Source organism: Marmota monax, unplaced genomic scaffold, assembly GCF_021218885.2.
Source record: "Marmota monax isolate L192 unplaced genomic scaffold, Marmota_monax_Labrador192_F-V1.1 WCK01_AAM20220418_F8-fsc00229, whole genome shotgun sequence".
NCBI lineage: Eukaryota > Metazoa > Chordata > Mammalia > Rodentia > Sciuridae > Marmota > Marmota monax.
This window is the reverse complement of record NW_026693707.1, coordinates 1,759,081-1,779,034: the sequence shown is the minus strand read 5'-3', so window position 1 is coordinate 1,779,034 and position 19,954 is coordinate 1,759,081. Positions and strand designations below refer to the sequence as shown.

General features: G+C 42.0%; 1 protein-coding gene across 2 annotated transcripts in view; it reads left to right on the top strand.

Annotated features, from left to right (window-relative positions):
- Nucleotides 1–19,954, top strand: part of Timd4 (T cell immunoglobulin and mucin domain containing 4) — a 34,143-nt gene that overhangs the window by 4,377 nt on the left and 9,812 nt on the right. For both annotated transcript variants that reach the window (XM_046459950.2, XM_058584192.1), the window contains exons 2-5: nt 1,054–1,395; nt 4,662–4,916; nt 6,326–6,409; nt 6,929–7,024. In XM_046459950.2, the coding sequence (XP_046315906.1) occupies nt 1,054–1,395; nt 4,662–4,916; nt 6,326–6,409; nt 6,929–7,024 (777 nt within the window). The remainder of the gene's footprint in view (nt 1–1,053; nt 1,396–4,661; nt 4,917–6,325; nt 6,410–6,928; nt 7,025–19,954) is intronic.

Below are 19,954 nucleotides of genomic sequence, written 5' to 3'. Positions count from 1 at the left end.
ATGGGGAAAGGAGAGATATTGATTAAAAGGTCTAAAATTTAGTTAGACTGGGACAATAAGTTTTAGTGATCTATTGCACTGCATGGTTTTCCCAGTTAAAAATAATAATGTATATTTCAAACTTGCTGAAGGACTTAATGTTCTCACCACAAAAAAAAAGATACATTGGTGAAGTGATGAACATGTTAATTAGCTTGACTGAAACTTTCTACTGTATATACATAGATCAAAACATCATATATACTCCCTAAATGAACACTCTTATTATTTATCTATTAAAAATGAATGTGTAAACATCTATGAATTCCTCTTAACTTCATATTCTGTAACATTAAAGAAATAGTCTAGAGAAGCAATTTCCATTTCCAATACTGAGAGGCGAGAAGGATAATGGAATATAGTTTAACAGCTCATTTTCCGGTCATGGTGCACTCTGGGTTGGGAGACCCATTTGAGGCATTTGAATCAGTAGTACATGATATTGGCTTATTGAGGTTTTGGATTAGTTTGCATAAGATAGTGGAATTGGATTACAGGGTCTGAGCTTTGATTTGAGAATTTATTGGTTTATTGAATGGTAGTCAAGATCAGAGTGTTTAAATCAGTAGAAAGCTCTCACTGCCAAGATTAGTTTATAGACTCAGGTGGTCGACCATCTCTACTGAGGGTGAAAGTGTGTGGAGTTAGGAGCTCCCGGGTGCTGAAGGGCACATCAAAATTTTATGCTAAAGAAACCTGCTGGGCACACTAGTGCAGGCCTATAATTACAGCTGCTTTCAAGGTTGAGACAGGAAGATGGCAAGTTCAAGGCCAACCTTAGTGATTTAGCAAGACCCTCTCTCGAAATAAAAAATAAAGATAAAAATGGCTGGCAGTGGTAGAGTACCCTGTGTTGAATCCCCAGAACTGCAAAAACAAAACAAAACAATAAACAAAAACACAGACTATAATTCTTTGCATCTTCCTGGAAGCATCTGTTTGCAGGAAAGCTGTGTTGCATGTCTGAGAGATTTGAGTCATGTGCGGCTTAATGTTTTCATTTTTCTCTTGCAGTACCAACTGCATCAGAGGATACCGTGACATCGTTTTTGGGTCAGTCAGTGACTTTGCCCTGTTTATATTTGTCCTGGTCTCAGGACAGAAACAGCATGTGCTGGGGCAAAGGCCACTGTCCCAATTCCAAATGCAGCCAGGCGCTTCTCCACACGGACGGATCTAGAGTACTCTCTAGTGTGTCTGAAAAATATAGGCTTCTGGGGAACATCCAGAGAGGTCATGTTTCCTTGACCATCTCCAACACCAATGAAGAGGACAGCGGGGTGTACTGCTGCCGCATAGAGGTGCCAGGCTGGTTCAATGACGTGAAGAAGCACATTCGCTTGGTGCTGAATAGAGGTGAGCACATGCAGACGGGCTTGTTTCTGGGGAAGGGGAAATTCAGTGACTAATGGGTGTATGGTGAGATTGGTATAACTGTGACCAATATATCCACAAGAACAACTTAGAGGAGGAAAAATTACTTTGGGTTCATGGTTTCAGAGGTTCAGTCCATGCTTAGCTAACTCGTTGTTCTGGGCCTGAGGTTAGCAGAACATCGTGGCAGAAAGGCCTGGTGGAGGGAAGCAGTCAGGACATGGCACCAGGAAAGGGTAGAGGGGAGAGTGCTCAGCTCAGCAGGGACAAAACACCAACCCTAAAGGAACACCCTCAGTGACCTAGTTCCTCCATCCATACCCTACCTGACCACCATTACCATCTAGTTAATCCAAATCAATGGAGAAATCCACAGATTAAGTCGCAACTCTCATAATCTTAATAATTTCACCTCTGAACATTCTTGCATCCTACACATGAGCTTTTGGGGACATCTCATATCTAAGACATAACCATGGGTGATAGATTCACTGGTGGTAGTGAAGAGGCTGTATTTGTCTAGATGATAATTGGAAAGATTAGACTTGATGTGCTAAGCGATGATATGAAGCAGGAAAGGAAACTCAAACCAAGTTTGACAAGACAGCCTCAGAAATGAATGAGGTTGAAGGTGGGGAGACAGAAGAGAAAGAATTAATTGCAGGGTCAAACTGAAGAGGGCAGCTGCTGCTTATTTAGGGGGTTGTCTGCTAACAGAAATTTGGGCACAGTGTTTTCAGATCTCCCAATTTTTATATGGACTGTATTGATTTTTGCATATTTTTTTTCCATAATTTTTCCAAATAATAATTAAATACATACCATGTGAACTAAATAAAATGTGTTCACGAGTAAGCTTTAGCCTATTAGCAAATGGTTTGTGACTTTGGAAAGAGGGAAAAGGGCTGGGGATCTGTAGACAGAGTAGTTTTTAGGCATATATTTTTTCTGTTGCCATCAGTGGCTTCTGATACAATTTGGAAAGCAGGGGACTCCTAAAGATCTGAGCTGTGTAGAACAGGCTGTTTAGAGCCTCTGGTTAAATTATGCTATCAATAACCCACTTCAGTGCTTGCCCACCATGTAGATTCTCAAAGTGAGGTGTGTATTATGCCTGCATCCACATCAACTGGAAGATTCTTGGGCTCTATTCCTAACAGATCTGTGCCTTGGAAGGCAGGATCTGGATATCTATCTTATTTTTCCCCCACATTTTTAACTGGTACATTATAGCTATACACAATGATGGGATTTGTTGTTACGTATTCCTACATGCACACAATATAACAATGCAGTTTGGCCAGTACCACTCCCCAGCACTTTCCCCTTCTTTCCCCTTTTCCCACTCACTGGTCCTTTTCGTCTACTGATCTTCCTTTTATTTTAATGAGACCTCCCTGCACACACTCCCCCCCCCCCTTTTTCCTCTCTAGCCTCCACATTTGAGAGAAACTATATGACTCTCGACCTTCTTTGACTCATTTGACTTAACATAATGGTCTCAAGTTCCATTCATTTTCTTGCAAATAACATAATTTCATTCATCTTTATGGCTGAATAAAATTCTACTGTGTATATATGCTACGTTTTCTTTATCCAGACATCCGTTGATAGATACTTAGGCTGGTTCCACAGTTTGGCCATTGTGAATTGTGCTGCTATAAACATGAGTATGCATGGATCACCATAGTATGATGGCTATAATTCTTTAGGATAGATACAGAGGAGTGGTATGGCTGAATCATATGGTGGTTCCATGCCTGCTCTTTTAAGGAACCTTCACACTGTGGATATCTATATTCTTGAATCTCTCCATTGACTATGAAACACTCTAAAATTTGAGAACAACTAAAAAGAATGCTTTAAATTAGAAAACTTTCATACATATCGATATATTTTTCTTTTATGAGATTGAGGGTATTCTAATTTTGCAGAAGAAAATGAATTTTGTTGAAGTTAAATGACTCTGACCCAAGTCTTCTCTTGTCTTGTCTGGTATAACTAGCTATTATTTTATAAAATAGTAATTGACTTTCATACTCTCCAGGGTCACTTCCAAGTTCATTTGGAACAAATAGTGTCTTTTTGCTTCATTAAAGTCTAGGGAAATTTGACATATTCTAGAGAAGATGAGATGCATAGAATAAACTATAGATAATGAACTCAAATTTAGATGCTTATGGAATGCATAATGTTGGCATGAACCAATCTTTGATATCTGAAGTAAACTACATTCTCATCAAAAGTTGCACACTTTGGGTGCATTTTGGATGCATTAGTTCATTCATGCATTCATGAAATGCTTTTGGAGTACCTATGATGTGCCAGGCACTGTGAGGGGTATCAGATTCACAAAGGAGAACAAGACAAATGCTGGGATTTCCTCCTGATGCTTACAGTCTAGTAGAAGTAGATCTTGAACAATAATAATCAAACAAACAATAATAACCAAGTAATTAAATTTATAGCATTTCTGAAATGCCACAAATGCTGTGGAGGTGAAGTAGGAGAACACAATACAGACAGTCCTAGAGTAGTTATTGCAGAATCTGGATGTCATCTCCACAGAAGGGACCTTTTAGTTGAGCCCTCCTTTTATTTGGGATGGGGTACCGGGGATTGAACTCAGGGGCACTTGACCACTGAGCCACATCCCCTGCCCTGTTTTGTATTTTAGTTGGAGACGCGGTCTCACTGAGTTGCTTAGGACATTGCTAAGTTACTGAGGCTGGCTTTGAACTCATGATCCTCCTGCCTCAGCCTCCCCTGAGCCCTCCTTTGAAGGAGGAGTCAGCCTAGTGCATAGATAGTAACAAGGACAGAACAGGATTCAGCACACACAAAAGTTCCTATGGCTCGAAAGTCAGTGATGTGTTCAAAGATCTGAAGAAAGGCCCGATGGCTGGAAAAAGTGAGAAGAGGAGGCTGGAGCCATGCGATTGGAGCCTGGGCAGACCAAAGCATGGGGCTAAGTTTTTGGTCACATAGGACCCTACCTACGTTCTAAGCAGGGACAGGCATGATTAGATCTGTCACTTAGAAAGATGACTGTAGCCAGTATGTAAAGAATAGATTGGAAGGGAAAGGAATGGAGAAACCCAACATTAGTGAGCATTCCAGTGGCCCAGGCCCGTAGACCTGGTGAGGGCGATAGAAGTGGAGAGAAATGGACAGGCCCCCGATACATTTGTGTCATTTCCTTTCCTCCATCTCTGCTTGGTGCCAGACACGTCTTGTATTGGTTACAGCCCCAACAACCACCAGGAAAATGACCACCTTGCCCCCAACCACCACCCCTCACATGACGACAACCACAGTGGTGCTTCCAACAACAGCCGTGACGACCCCTGACCTCACAACGAGAACACCGCTTCAGACAAAGGCCACCTCGGGCTTCACAACGTCCACCACATGCCCCCTGACAACAATGACCTCCCTCCCGGAGGTGGCCACGAGTCTTCTGACCACCGGGCCTTCTACGGAAGGGCCTGTCCTCACCACAGGTAGATGGCAGAACTGGGCCCCTGTTCCCTTCCGCTGGTGAGAGGTGCCCTGATTTCCTTAGAATAAGGTTCTCACTGGGGCAGCCCAAGAACCTTCTCTTGGGTCTTTGTGGGGGTGTGCATGCATGTGTTTGTATTTGTGTTCAAGGCCTGTCATCACGGATACCACGTGCCAGTGTCTTAAACAGGAGAACACATTTACTCACAGCTCTGTGATCTCGGAGTCCAAGGCTCAGGTGTCAGCAGGGTTGGTTTCCCGTCAGTCCTCTTTGGTTTGTAGATGCTTGTCTTTTCCCTGAGTCCTCACATGGTCTTTCCTCTGTCTGTCCTTCTGTGAGACCAGTCGTATTGGATTAGGTTCCATCCATATGATCTCCTTTGGCCTTAATTACCACTTCAAGGGCTTAACTCAAAATGCAGTCATATTCTGCAGTACTGAGGGTTGTCATGTCAACATGAATATGAATGGGGGGGTGAGATGCAGCCATCAAGCATAGAGCACTTGTGTGTGTGGATATTATTTCACTAAACTGTTCCTTTATTGTTCCATTTTTTCCCCCTTTTCTGTTTCTTTTCCTTTGTGTTTTTTGACAAGTCAGCTTCCTGGGTTCTCCCTTTGACCTCCCAGGAGTCTTGCTTCCTAAAGAACCAGGAAAGGTTATTTGGGGTCAGACTCCAGCGCTCTCCTTTTGGGGTGAAGTCTCTGCCTGGTCTTTAGAGATTGGTTGAGGAAATGTTTTTAAAATAGGTCAACTAGTTCTATCCTGGTTTCTCTATATTTCCCCTGAATTTTTCTTGACTCCGCTCCTTTGTACCTCTCAAAGTGACTAGCTCCATTGCTTGGTGGGGTTTGTTTAAGCTTCCTCCACATTTCAACCCTGATTCTGAGGTAAGTGAACCGGAAGACAACCACCAGGCAGCATTTAGCAGGCTCAGTCAGGCTCAGATAATTCCAGTGGCTTTCCAATATTGAATTGGCTGATTCTATGATTCTCTGAGTCGTCATCGAAATCCATAAACTCTAAATTATTAATCCATTTTGCATTTTTTTTTTCAAATTCCTTTAAGCTTTAAAATAATCATCTTAAAACATCTTAGTTTCTTTTCCTTGAGTCTCAAAATTACCTACCATCTTTCAGGAAAGCTGGACGTATAGAGAAACCACAAAGCTGACTGTTTAAAAAAAAAAAAAAAGGGGGAGGGCTTGTATGTCTTGGCCCCTCCTAACCCCCCTCCCAGGCCCCTCCCTTGCCCCACCAGGGCCCTCTCAGACCCCTCCCACCTCTCCCCAATTCCCTCTCCAGGCACTTCCCTGGCTCCTCCCCATCTCTGAATACTACCACCTACCGCAAGTACCATTCACACTGTTATTTTTTAACTGCCTTTTATCAAACTTTTTTCTCTCCCAGAATCAGCAACTTTTCGTGGTTCCAGCGCGTCTTGGAGAAGCATCAAGGCAACCTCTGCAGACACTGCCTCGTCTACGGCCAAAGGTGAGCGGACCCTCACTGTATCTTTCCTCCCCTCTTGGATTAGGGAGAAACACTGAGTAAAGGTGATGCGGAGGCTGGGCATGGTGGCCTAGGCCTGTAATCCCAGCAACTCTGAAGGTTGAGGCAGGAGGATCGCAAGTTCGAGGCCAGTCTCAGCAACTTTGTGAGGTCCTAAGCAACTTAGTGAGACCCTGTTGCAGAACAAAAAATAAAAAGGCCTGGGAATGTGGATCAGTGGTTAATCCCTGGTACTAAAAAAAAAAAAAAAAAAAAAAAAAAAAAAAAAAAACTATTGAAACAGAAGACTACAGATAACCTTGAGGCCTTGAGGCATTTGTGCCCTGAAGTCCACCTGGGACAAGCTGGCTTGAGAGCAGCCTTTGTGGTTCGCTAAAGGTAGCAGGTGGCCTCTCTAGTATGAGGTACTCTTCTTTCTCATCCTAATTCCAAGGACTTTAGTTTTCTTTGTTGAAACTCAGTGGGATGTTTGTTTAGTCTTCTCCCTTTGTTCTTCCAAAGGGTCTGAAACTCAGGTTCTTAGGACTACATCCCAGGGGACACGGAGAGAGAGTGACTCAGGGGAAACTGGCGATTCAGTGACTCCTCTTCAACCAGGTGAGGGAGCAGTGTGCTTGTGATTGGTTTGTCTTTGGCTATGGGAACAATCTGCCACATGACTGCATGTCTTAGGATTCTGCTGATTCTGATCCATTGGGGCCTATTCCACATCCTCTTGTGAACTGGGATCAAAGTGAAACCTGTCACAAGCCTGGGGGTGGGGTGGCTTCTGCCCTCCCCTGCTCATTTCCAAAGCCCCTCTGTTGAACTCCACCATCTTCTTTAGCAACTTCAGACTTGAAGCCAGGAATAGTGGTAGGAAAATCATAGCTCATTTGTCAAACCATTACTTATTTATTTTAAATCACACAAACATTATACTAATGCACATAAAGACAGAAATGAAATTCTCCTTGATTCATTGTCCCCAATCCCAGCCTCTTCACCCCCCAAGATAATCACTATTAATTGAAGATGGTCATTCCAGATCTTTTTTTCATTCCCTTATCTGTGATGTGTGTGTGTTTTAAGCCATCATATCATATACAATAAGGTACTGCATGTTATATGATGCATATGATATTTGAGTAAATATCATTATTTACTTAATGATGTATATTGGACCACTTATTTTTTCAGTTCATGTAGAGACCAGTATCATTATGTTGAATTGCACTAAAATAGGTCATACCATGGGTACTCATAATATCTATTGCCTACTGAATGGTATTTCAGTTGCTCCAAAGTTTTTCTATTATAAATGATGCTGCTGTGAACATCCTTGAATATGCATGCTTCCTTCAGCAATTATGCAAGCATTTCTCTAGGTAGGTTTGGTGATGAAGCAGTAAAAATGCTAGATTGAAAAAAAAAAATTGTGCCCTTTTCAATTTAACAGCTATTACAAAATTGTCCTTGAGAAAGGCTGTGCTGATTTATTTTCCCACCCTCAGAATATCTGCTTTCCCATATCCTCCCTATGCTTGATATGACCATTTTATTTTTTTCAATCTTCTCAGAACATGTCATCTTGTTCTTTTCCTGTTTTGATTAACAGGGAGTTTGAGCATCTTTTTATATGTATGTCAATCAGAAAACAGCCATCCCTTAACTCAAATGAGGCAATGTAACAACACTCATAGGGCTCAGAAGGGGTAGACAGGAGTACGTGGAAGCAGGGGGAAGTTTTGCAATGAGACTATAAATTAAGATGCAATGCGAATGTGATCTGATGTTGAGAAGCTTTGGCTTGCATCAACTCATACAGTGTGAAGATCTGGAATGGAAGTTGATAGCTAGAGGGAAACTGGGAGACAAGATCCAAATCCTCTTTGTTCAGGGGTTGGAGTGAAGTTGGGGAACTACTTTTTGCAAAGGAGAAGGAAGCAACTAGAAAGGTAGTGGAGGGTCAGGATAGTGTCCCCAAACTACTATTCTCTATTCCATTTTAAACATTAGACTATTTTACACAGAATTATGAGGGAATAACATAGAATCTCTTTTCTTATTTTCTATACTATCTCTAATAACATTAATTTCACTCCTCCTGGACCAAATCCTATTACAGAGAGAGCCCTTGCTCAATATCCATAGGTTGAAGCTTAAGAGGATCTTGCCATAAGGCCAGTCAGACTCATCACACTGAATGTCGATGGAAGAAACTGGAATTTACTGAGCACATTCATGGGCTGGGTCCAGGTTGAAATGTAGGGGCTGCTTCATTTAATAGCTCTTAGCAGATGCTCAGAAAGCTGTTTTATCTAAATTTCCCAATATTAATAGTTTTCAGGTACTAGAACCAGGAAGTCTAGCTCTGATTGCCTTTTTTGGGGGGGGAGGGGAAGAGTACTAGGGATTGAACTCAGGGGCACTCAACCACTGAGCCACATCCCCAGCAATATTTTGTGTTTTATTTAGAGACGGGGTCTCACTGAGTTGCTTAGCATCTGGCTTTTGCTGAGGCTGGCTTTGAACTCGAGATCCTCCTGCCTCAGCCTCCCAGACCTCTGGGATTACATGCGTGCGCCACCACGCCCAGCTGATTACATGTTTTTAAATATGACTTGACTTACCTGGGCTTCCAGTCTGAAATAAAAGGTCATGTTTTTTTCATTTATTACCCTATTCTTCCCATTTTTTTATTACAATGAAACACAGTATAACTGCAGTCACCACCTATTGAGGACTTCACTGTATATTAGGTGATGATTGAAAAGTTTTTATGTCCATGTTCTTACTTAAACCTCACAGTGATCATCCAGCAGGTACAGCTATGATCCTCATTTTACAGGTAAAGAAATGGAGAAGATAAGAGAATTTATTAAAGAAGCCAATACTTTCTGAGGCCCTTTTTCCCCACTGTACATTTTATTTGTATTATCTCTTATTTTTCATGAATTCCATGAGGTAGGTAGAGTTATCCCCTCTGTTTTAGAGTCCACGAAGATGAATAACTTGTCCAGTTGATGGCAAGCCTCTATTTAACCCATGTCTTTCCGACTCTAAGGCTACTCTGACAATCCTATGCTGCTTCCTTCTGATCTCCCCTTTGGAGCCTCTTATAGAATAAGGGTTCTTCTTTGTTTTAGTGAAAATGCTTTAACCCAATTTAGAGGGACTGCACGTCTCTGGGTCCTCATCCTGGCTAATTGTCTCTACTTCCCTCCCCATTTCTTCACAATTTGTTTTGGATAGTAAGGCTTCTATGGTTGAGGGCTAGTTTAAATCCTTAGCATTCCTCAGAGTAGCAATTCTTCCCTCCACTCTATGGATACTTAGAAATGGAGCTCAGAGATGTGGAGCCACTTGCCGAAGATCACATAGCCAGAGAGAGAGAGAGAGAGAGAGAGAGAGAGAGAGAGAGAGAGAGAGAGTCACACCCCAGATTCAGGGATTTTAAACTATGTCCATTTTTAAAAATAACTTTATTTTATTTTTTAATGTTGTGCTGAGGACCTATCCCAGTGTCTCACACATGCTAGGCAAGCACTTTACCACTGAGCCACAACCCCAGCCCACTATGTCCAATTTTAAACTATGTCCTTAAATGAGAATTGTCTGTGGATAAACTTTGGGTGGAGATGGGGAGCATAAATCCCCTGAAATTATATGTAGACTTTTATGTGTTTGTGTGTACACTGTTTTCTGTGGAAAAGCTCAGAACTTTCATGGGATTCTCCAAAATTTCTGCAGTTTCCCGAATGGTTAGAAACCATAATTCAGTTACAAACACAAACACCCACAAATGAAAACTCTGATGAAGATCTTACGAAGATTGTTTTCTCCCTCTTAGAAGTCTAGCAGGAGCATGCAAACTCTTAACCCTCTAAGAGGATTCATTTCATTTATTTCTGGGAAGCAGAAGTACGTGCAGTGGTCCCAAATTGTTCCCTAAAGCCTCGATCACCATTACTTATGGACTCCAAAGCCAGAGGAAATAGAGTGGACTGGGATTAAGTCCCCTGCTGATTGTATCTCAGGCTCACTTTAATGGCTTCAATATCTCCAGTCCTTTCTTTCAAGTCCTCCTCCTGGTCTCTGGGTGGCCTTGGCTGGGGTTTAAGAGGACCCGAATGCTCATGAGTACATCGCCATTTTGTGGTGATTTTTGTTTGTTCCCCTTCTTGCTCTGTCCTTTCTGAAATCTCAGTTTCCTCAAACTGTACAATGAGGATAATAATAAAGGACTTTTAAGAGACGGTTAGGTGAGGAAATGCATGCGTGTATAACCATTAGCTGGTAAATGACTGTCATCATGAAGGATTCCTGTGTCCTTTCTTTACATTTCTGCTGCTAGTCCCCCTCACACACCTTCCTTGTTAGGTTAATCCAGAAGGATAATAAGAGGACGTTAGTATCCGATGTCCACTGACTTGCTATTCCTGATACATTCATAGACACTTTGTCGTTTTTATTATTTTTTAAATTACTAATTACACTGGGGAAATAGCCCCTGAGTGACAAAATTATGAACTTGAGGAAGTTATAAAATCTTTAAAAATCTTATAGTAGTAATTCTCTATGAAAAGAGTAAATGTGAGATTCTGAACGTTTTCCACTGACTCCTTTTTAGGATGCTCTGCGGAACTGGCCATTACTGGCTTTATTGCTGCGGGTAGACGTCTTTACTCTCCCTTCATTGTTTTGTCTTTCTTAATCTATGCTCAGTTTTGTTCAATCTATAGAGGTTCCACTTTGTAATTTAGACTTGAAAAATCAAGTTCTATCTGAAAAGGAGCCGTGATCTAGCTTGCCATTCAAGGGCTTCCAGATTCATGTTTTTCATGTTATAAGGCCACTCTGTGTCCACATCTTCTAGTTTAATGGCCTCCCCTCCAGTTATAAAGTCTTTGGTCTGCATCAAGAGAAACTCTACCCAGGACTGACATCCTCACCTCCACTCTCTAACTGCGTAGAAATGGAGCTCAGAGATGCAGTGACTTACCCAAGATCACACAGCTAGACAGAAGCAAAGCTGGGACTCATAGCCAGGATTCAGGGATACTGATCATGAGTCTGTGAACTCCTAGAGTGAGAGGTGGGTGTAGGGGGAAGTGTTGTGTGGAATACTGGGGAAACTGAGGCACCAAGAAGACCAGTGATTTGAGAGAGGCCTTTCAATGAGTTGGGAAGAGATCTGCCACCAGAGCCAGCTCTCCTGATCTTGTGCATGGACAGCCTTTGTCCCAGGACTGGCAGGCGTTATCTCTCAACAGAGCTCCCTTGAGACAAGGAAATTTTATATTCACTCCTAAAGTATTAGGATTCACTTTTTTCTCAGCTTCTCAATGGATCATTATACCAATCACCAACATGAAGTCAAAATGGTAGACTAATTCAAATTTAATGCACCTGAAAAATGCAAGTCAAATCTACAACAAGATTCCATCTTGCTCTAGTCAGAGCGGCAAGGAACAAGAATACAAACAACAATAAGTGCTGGCGAGGTTGTGGGGAGAAAGGAACACTTGTACATTGTTGGTGGGATGTACATTAGTACAGTCACTCTGGAAAGCAGTTTGGAGATTCCTTAAAAAACTAGGGATGGAACCCCCATATGACCCAGCTATCTCACTCCTGGGTACTTTCCCCAAAGATATAAAAGAGGCAAACTACAGTGACACAGCCATATCAATGTTTTGTTTTTTAAATATTTTTTAAGTTATCAATGGACCTTTTTTTGTTGTTGTTTATTTATATGCAGTGCTGAGAATCAAATCCAGTGCCTCATACATGCTAGGCAAGCGATCTACCACTGAGCCACTACCCCAGTCCCCACATCAACGTTTACAGCAGCACAATTCACAATAACTAAATTATGGAGTCAGTCCAGATGCCCATCGAAAGATGAATGGATTAAGAAATTGTGATACACACACACACACACACACAGACACCATGGAGTTCATTAGAAAGAATGAATTTATGGCATTTTCTGGTAAATGGATGGAAATGGAGATTATCATTCTAAGTGAAATTAGCCATACTCAGAAACTCAAAGGTCAAATGTTGTTTTTTTTTCTCATATGCAGAAGCTAAGAGTACAGGAAAGGAAAAGGTGAAGGAAGGATAAGATTACATAAAGAACCAATTAAACACTAATTAATAGATGAATGAAAGAAAGTCTAGTAGAGTAGAGGAAGGAGAAGCGGGAGGAGGAAGGGAAAAGGGGAAGGGAAAGGCGGGGTCATGAACTTAAATCTATTTCCATGCATGTATGAGTTTGTCAGGATGAACCCAGCTACTCTGTTTAATAACCATTAAGCTCTTAAAAAAAAAAAAACATTAATGCACCCAAATGCACATGAGAACTTTAGTGTAAATCTAGTAAAATTGGAAGCAATAGTGTAGCTCTGATAATGTAACATTTTTCTTTTTTTTTGCTTGTGATTTTTGGCAGTAGCTTCTTGTGGTTGTTTATTTATTTGTCATTTTTAGTTCCAGGGACAGGCATGATTGCAGAGTGGGGTAAGGATGCTTTGGGGAACATTTTTTCCTATTATTGTGTGTTCTTTGAAAGCTAGCACAAGCTTCACTGTCCAAAGCAAGCTGGCCTCTCCATGGAGTCAAAGGATTGTCAGAGGAAAACCGTCGCTGGAGATGGAACTTTCTTATCTTTCTCTTGTAGTCTGGCGTTTGGTTTAGACACATGGAAAAAGGTAACATGATCTTTACTTGCTACTCTGTATGTGGCACAGGACATAAAAACCAGGAGCTTCTGGACCGTGGGAAGGGGTGGGAAAGGGCTCGACATTTTACTGGCGGAGACAGGTGTGTGGGGAGCAAGTTCTCACGGGGCTTCATGTTTTGAGACAGAGACGTGAAAAGTTCACTGGGGCCGGAAGAAGTGAGAGATGGATGCTATCTTGGAAAAGAGAGCCAAGGTCAGGGATGGTTTTACTCAATGTTCTTTGCATTGGTTCTTCCAAGATGAGATCATTTCGTTGATGGGGGATGACGGAAGCTCCTGCAGGGTCACCTAAGGGCAGGGAGACCAGCTTGAGCAAACACAGGGAAGACTGACAAGAGCGTGAACTCTCTGGAGATGGTTTCAAGTCCAATTTGAGCTAACGGAGACAGGAAGCTGTGGCTAGATTCTTAGGGACTTGAATGGCGGATTGAAGAATTTAGATTTCATTCATTCTAGATTCCTTCGGAGGAACCGTTCATGACTTCTGAGTAGGGAATGCCATTTCCAGCTCTGTCTTGGGGACAAATGCTCTGGCAGGAGTGTGGCAGATGTGTTAAAGGAGCAAGCCTGGAGGCAGGCAGGCTACCCAGTGGGCTCCTAGAGTATTTCAAGTAAGAGAGGAATGTCTGGACCCGAATGCTGGTGGCAGCAATGGTAGAGAAGGAACGCACCAATCACTTAGGACTCAGGAGTCAGAGGACTTGGTCACAAAAGAAAGAAGGAAGCCACTTGGGAGATTGGGCTGGTGGGATGGGTTAACTGGTAAGGGAAGTGCAGAGGAAGAGCGGACTTTGTGGGGAAGATCTTCCGATTGATTGACATGCCTCTGAGAAATGGCTAGCGGGCAGTTAGAAGTGTGGGTCTGGGCTGACTCCTGATGCCAGGGTGGAGGGGGGTACCTTTCATCATTGGTACTTACCTTATCAAAATACTTACTGTGATGATGCACAGAGTAAATGCTAAGAACTTGCCAGTCTGCCCTGATTTCTTGTGTGTGACCTCAGGAGGGATGGTTCAAAGATATAATTATTGCTAATTACACTTAATTGAGTGCTTATTATGTTCCAGGGCTGGGCTCAGTGCTCTGGATACAGGGTGTCCTTCTGAGGCATTGTCTAGACCTGTGAGGAAGAGTCTAGTATTCTGTCCAAGAAGAAGAAACATTTGGAGAGACTAAGGAACGTATCAGAGTTTGAGTTATGGGTCTCTTGGGCTCTTGAACCTGGCCCCTTAAACACTTCATTGTGTCATCAGCAAAGGGGTGATGAGGGAAGCTCCTGCAGGGTCACCTAAAGATATTGGGAGGTGAAGGGAGAGATGAAGAGGTGCAGAGGAGGGTCCCCTCTCCTCCTGCCCTGTTGAAGGAACACTAGGGAGAAAGTGGTGGGGTAAGAAAAGCCAGTAAGGAGGTAGACAGGAAGATATCAAAAGCAAGATGGGATCCAGAGGGCACAGGGTCAGAGGAAGCTGTCAAGGGTTAGGGAGGGTGTAGCTGTCTGCAAGGAAATCCTCAATGCTGTGCACTGTGGCAGGGGGGCCTCAAAGAAGAAGTGCAAGAGAAGTTAGAGTTAAGAGGAGGAGGCTGAGGAGCTAGCGCTTAGAGTCCATGCAATCTATAAATATCAGACCAGGCCTTGGGTGGGGTCACGGGAGCTTTGTGAAAATATAGATCACTCTGCTGAAGCCAGGACTTGCCACATAAGAACCCCATGAGATTGGCCAAGCAACTGTATGTGTAGAAATTTCCTCTGAGATTCTTTCTAAGCCATCCCAGCTGCAGTTCTGAGAAGGAAGTACAGTACAGTCTGCTTATTTTACAGAGGAGGAAACTGAGGCACCAATGTATTTGAAAAGCTCAAAGAGAAGGAGGGACCAGCCCCTTGGGTGAGACTCTCCTGGTTCCCAAATGAGAGCTGTTTCCCCCATTCTGCATTGTTTCATTAGATAAAAGGGAGCCCTGTTGGAACTAGATACTTTTCTTGGTCTTTAGTTGATCAAGGGCATAAAGAAGTTATAAGAGGAATTGTCATTTCTCAGTCCAAGCTCAGCATAAGGAACAGAGGGGAGCAGAGAACAAGGTAGAGCTCAGGTTTGCTCACGAATGCCATCGTTAGAAGCGAGAAATTGGATGCTGTTGATTTCAAAGTCCACGTCTTCCGCGAGGCATTAGCAGATCTGTTTTATCTCTTATTCCCGGTGCTGCTCACAGACTTGAATCGGTTGGTAGGCTGACATTCCGGGGGATAAAGCAGAAGGACAGACAGTGGATGCTCACAATTCTTCTCACAGTCCCATTATATCCTATCCGCCGCACAAATGGTATTTTTTATTAATAAAGTTGGAATTGAATCCATGTGATTCTAGCATCTAGCAGCTCACCTTCAGAAAGGTCAGCCAAATAAGATCAAAGATAGTTGTCAAGCTTCAGGAGTTATGTCTGGCAAGTCAAACACAGAGGGGAAAAGAAGTTAAGTTTGAGGCATTGAAACAGAACACAGAGCCGGACCAATGCTGGACTGTGACCTCTCTGCAGGGACAAATGTCCCCCTATTTTTGATCCAGGGAGGGGCTTCCAGGCTCTTAGAGAAAGTTCTGATTTCACAGGGGTGCAGGGTCCATGGGTCCTCAGTGATAAGACCTCTGTTCTCCTCACTGGGAATAAATCTATTAATAAAGACAAAAATGCCCTTGGCAAGAGCATGCCACATGCGGGTGGTAGGTGTGTTGAGCCCTGCATGCTCGGAAAGAAGGAAAGAAGTGGAATCTGTAATCAGATGTCATTGCTGTGTCATTTACTAGCAATCATCATTAGCTGTGCAACCTTGGGCATGGCCTGGGACCTCTCAGAACTTCAGTTTCTTCCTCTTTCAATCATTCTTTCCAAGTTTACTTAACTCATAGAATCATTTTGAAGCTCAGTGGAAACAACATATGCTTCATGTCCTTCTGATGCTTCCGTTGTGCTCATAATAATCATTGATGTCAATGTGCATTAGGATCTCCTTCCCTAAAACTGTACCCATATAGGTGGCAGCTGACTGGGGTTTCATTCTAAATGGATTGCTTATTATTGTATTCAGTTTCCAGAACAAATCTTTGCAGAGCAAGGTTTCTGTGGGCTCTTCCCACAATTTACAAAGTCCATCAAACCCAGAGGATAAGGGCTTGAGCTCTGCAGGTAGATAATCTTGGCTCTGAGATTTTCTCTGTCCCTTCCTAGCCACGTGACCTTAGCAAGTTGCCTAACCTCTCAGGGCTGCAAAAGTTTCCCACTGTAAGACAAGGACAATAACCATGCCCACTGCACGGCATTTTCTGAGGATTAACTGATGTCAAACATGGAAAATACCTTGAGCTGTTGTTTGGCTTGTAGTCAATTCTTAGCTGCATTATTGTTGTTGGTACTATCAATAATTCCAAGGCTGCTTGGTAGAACACTTAGCCCTGAGTCTGGAGTTACTGATCAGCTGGTCTGGTTATAACAGAATGCCAGATATTGCCCTCAGAGGGGTGTCAGAGGGAAAAGGTGAGAATGGAGGGGTCTTATCTTTGCTTTGCTGACACCCTTAGATTGGTACCCAAGAGAGGAGCCTGAGCCGGGCCCTCTGGTGATGAGATTTTGCTGCTGGGCTATCTCAGGAGCATGGAGGGTGGAAGCAGTTTTCCAACCTCGGTGTCTCTTGTTCTATAGTTTCTGTTTCTCTCCTGTTTACCTCTCTTGTGTGAAGTGTGACAGCATCTCAGCATTCCTTCCTCTCTATGATCCTCTTCAGGTATCAACACAATTTTCTCTCTGTTCCCTTTCAAAAAAAAAGAGGCCCACACCCACTTTTTCTCTGGTAGCTAAGGAACCCCTGACTCCTGAATGTTCTTCTCTTTGGTTTATTAATTAAAGTGTATATGTATTGTGTTCTTTTGGCTCATTCCTTATAGAGGCTTCAGATTTGAAAAAATATATATGTGAGTTCAGTAAATGGGTGTTTCCACTTTTTTCAGGGGAGTTCTGAAGTCCCATGTCTGTTAGTGCTGACCGGCAAGGTCAACAAATAAGAATAGTGTGTAGAAGTCAGCAAACACAGGTTCTTGTCACGTTCCTTGGAACTCACTACTGTGAAGACTTGAGCAAATAAACTTCTCTTTCTCGATTTCAATTTCTCCCTTGACTAAATAAGTAAATAAATAGATAGATACATAGATTGATAGATAGGAAGCCAAGGAGGTAATTTTGAATTCCTCCCAATTCTAAAATATTCAAATTGCCATTTTTTGGGGATCTCTTTGCTTTCTCTGGATTTCTTAAAACCCATACCACCAGTGATCCAGAGAGGGCAGCATAAGCCAGGGGTTCCTCACGAAAGAAAAGAAACTTCTCAGAATGCCTGCAGTTGTCACTTTCAGAATCCTAGGATTGTGTTAAGATTGTATCGTTGAATTGACTTATTTCAGAACTAATTTTGTTTGGGAAGTGTATCCACATGAGTCGCGGGGTCTATCAAGAGTGTTAAAATGTGCCCACTGAGAAGACGAAGTGCAGTTATTTCTCATTGATTTCTGGCTAGAATTTCTCTCATTGGAGAGTTTCTGTTTTCAAACTGGATTTTAATGCACTCTTTCTTTTCTCCCAGAGTGGCTGTAATCAAGTCTTTTTTTGAGTCATTCAGATTTGGGTTCAAATTTCCTGTTATTGTCCCTTTATCGTCTGAGTTATCTTGGGCAAGTGATTCAACAAAATAAATAAATAGGAAGTAAAGGAGGTAATTTCTTTCAACTTTAGTTTGCATGTCTATAAAATGGTTTTTGTAAGCAACAAATGTGATGATTTACATAAAGGGCTTGCCACTGTGCCAGGCACCCAGTGTTCAAAAACTGATTCTGGCAGGAGTCTAGTAATTTAAAGCAAATTATTACTAATGGAATGGGAGCAGGGATGATATTTAAAGTGGATTCTTAAAGGACTTTTGAATGTAAAATGTCAATGCCAGCTCAGAATGGCACAGAGCACATGGTCTTTGCTGAGTGAGATTGTGGGTTCTCCCACCTGAGGCAGAATCATGTGGAAGGAGAAGTCTGTCATCATCTGAGGGTCTCATTGGAAGGCTCTTCATATTAAAACTGTGTTCAGATAGGATGCATTTAATTTCCTGACTCCACTGGGTTGTTTATGCACCAGTAGGCTCACCATGCCAGGGCCCAACAAACTTTTTCTGTACAGGGCCAAAAGGTACATTGAGGCCTGTGGGCCACAGTCTCATCTGGGTTGCAGCCACTCAGCTCTGACACCAGAGTGCAGAAGCAGTCATAGCCAATATGGAAATAAATGAGTGCCACCGTGTGTCCATAGAACTTAGGGGTACAGAAATCTGAATTTTGAATAGTAATTCTTCTCTTTGCTTTCCCCTCAACTCTTTAAAAATATGGAAACAATCCTTGGTTTGTGGACTGTACAGAAACCCTCCATGAACTGGCCTTGACCCTCACGTCATATTTTGCAAACCCTTGATCTACATCATGCAGACTCAGGAGGGTTCCTTGGAAAGGACGGGTGGACGCTCAGCTTTTTCCCAGGGCTCTTGCAGAACAGCTTCTGAATGCAGCTTCCTACCCTATTAGGTTTTATGTCCTTAGATGGTCAAAGTGCGGTTCTTAGTGCCACAGTTTTCTTGCTTAAAATTTATTGACTTTGCAGGTTACAGAATAAATACATTCTCTTGTGAAAAAACAAAAAGGTTAAAACATCATCAAATGAAAGTTCATATGTGTTCTCCTCTCTATGAGCAAGAGATAATCACTGCAACAATAATAAAACATAATAATATGTTTTATTATTTTTTACAAATTTTTTCTTTCCTCTTTCTATTCCTCCTTCTCTTTCTTTTACAAAATTATCCTATGTTCTCTTTTTTTTATTTTTTTTTAATTTTTTATTGTTGGCTGTTCAAAACATTACATAGTTATTGATATATCATATTTCACACTTTGATTCAAGTGGGTTATGAGCTATGTTCTCTTTTAAAAAATTTTTTTGGTAGATGTAGATGGACAGTCAGCCTTCATTTCATTTGTTTATGTTTGTGTGGTGGTGAGGATCGAATCCAGTGCCTCACACATGCTAGGCAAGCCCTGTGCCACTGAGCTACAGCCCCAGTCCACATTCTGAGTTCTTTTAAACTCACTTTAAATTTTATTCAACAAATCTTTTCTGCAAAGCTACTATATCCTGCATGGATTAGACTAAATGATATGAACTATTTCTTAAAACAATTAAAAAAAACTTTTGTCATTTTTATTACCATGTATTAATTGTAAAAACTAATGGGTTTGACTGCAACGTTTCCCTACATGAGTATATCCTGCTTTGATCATGTCCACCTTCCTTAAAAACTTTTTATTTTCAAATAATGTTAGATTCACAAGTAATTGCAAAAACAGCCCGGAGAGATGCCCTAGGCATTTCTGCAGCATCCCCCAGTGGTAATGTCTTATATACATTGTCCGAACCAGGAACCTGACATGGGCACAGTTCAGTTGACTAGTTATTAACCCTACTCAGATTTTATCAGTTTTTATAGATACTCATTTAAAATTTTTTATCTATAAAAACAACATCAATCAATCAACTTCTATTGGGCATCATTCTTTATTGGTGTTGTTAGATCCAGGGGCATGTACTTTTCTATTAGCACCTCTCCAACCCTTGATTGGCTGTGGGCTGCTGGGTTTCAAACAGCTCTCTTCAAAGTTTCACTTAGAAGGTCACCGCGGTGCTGCTTCAGAGAAATAACACAGCCTCCGAGTTT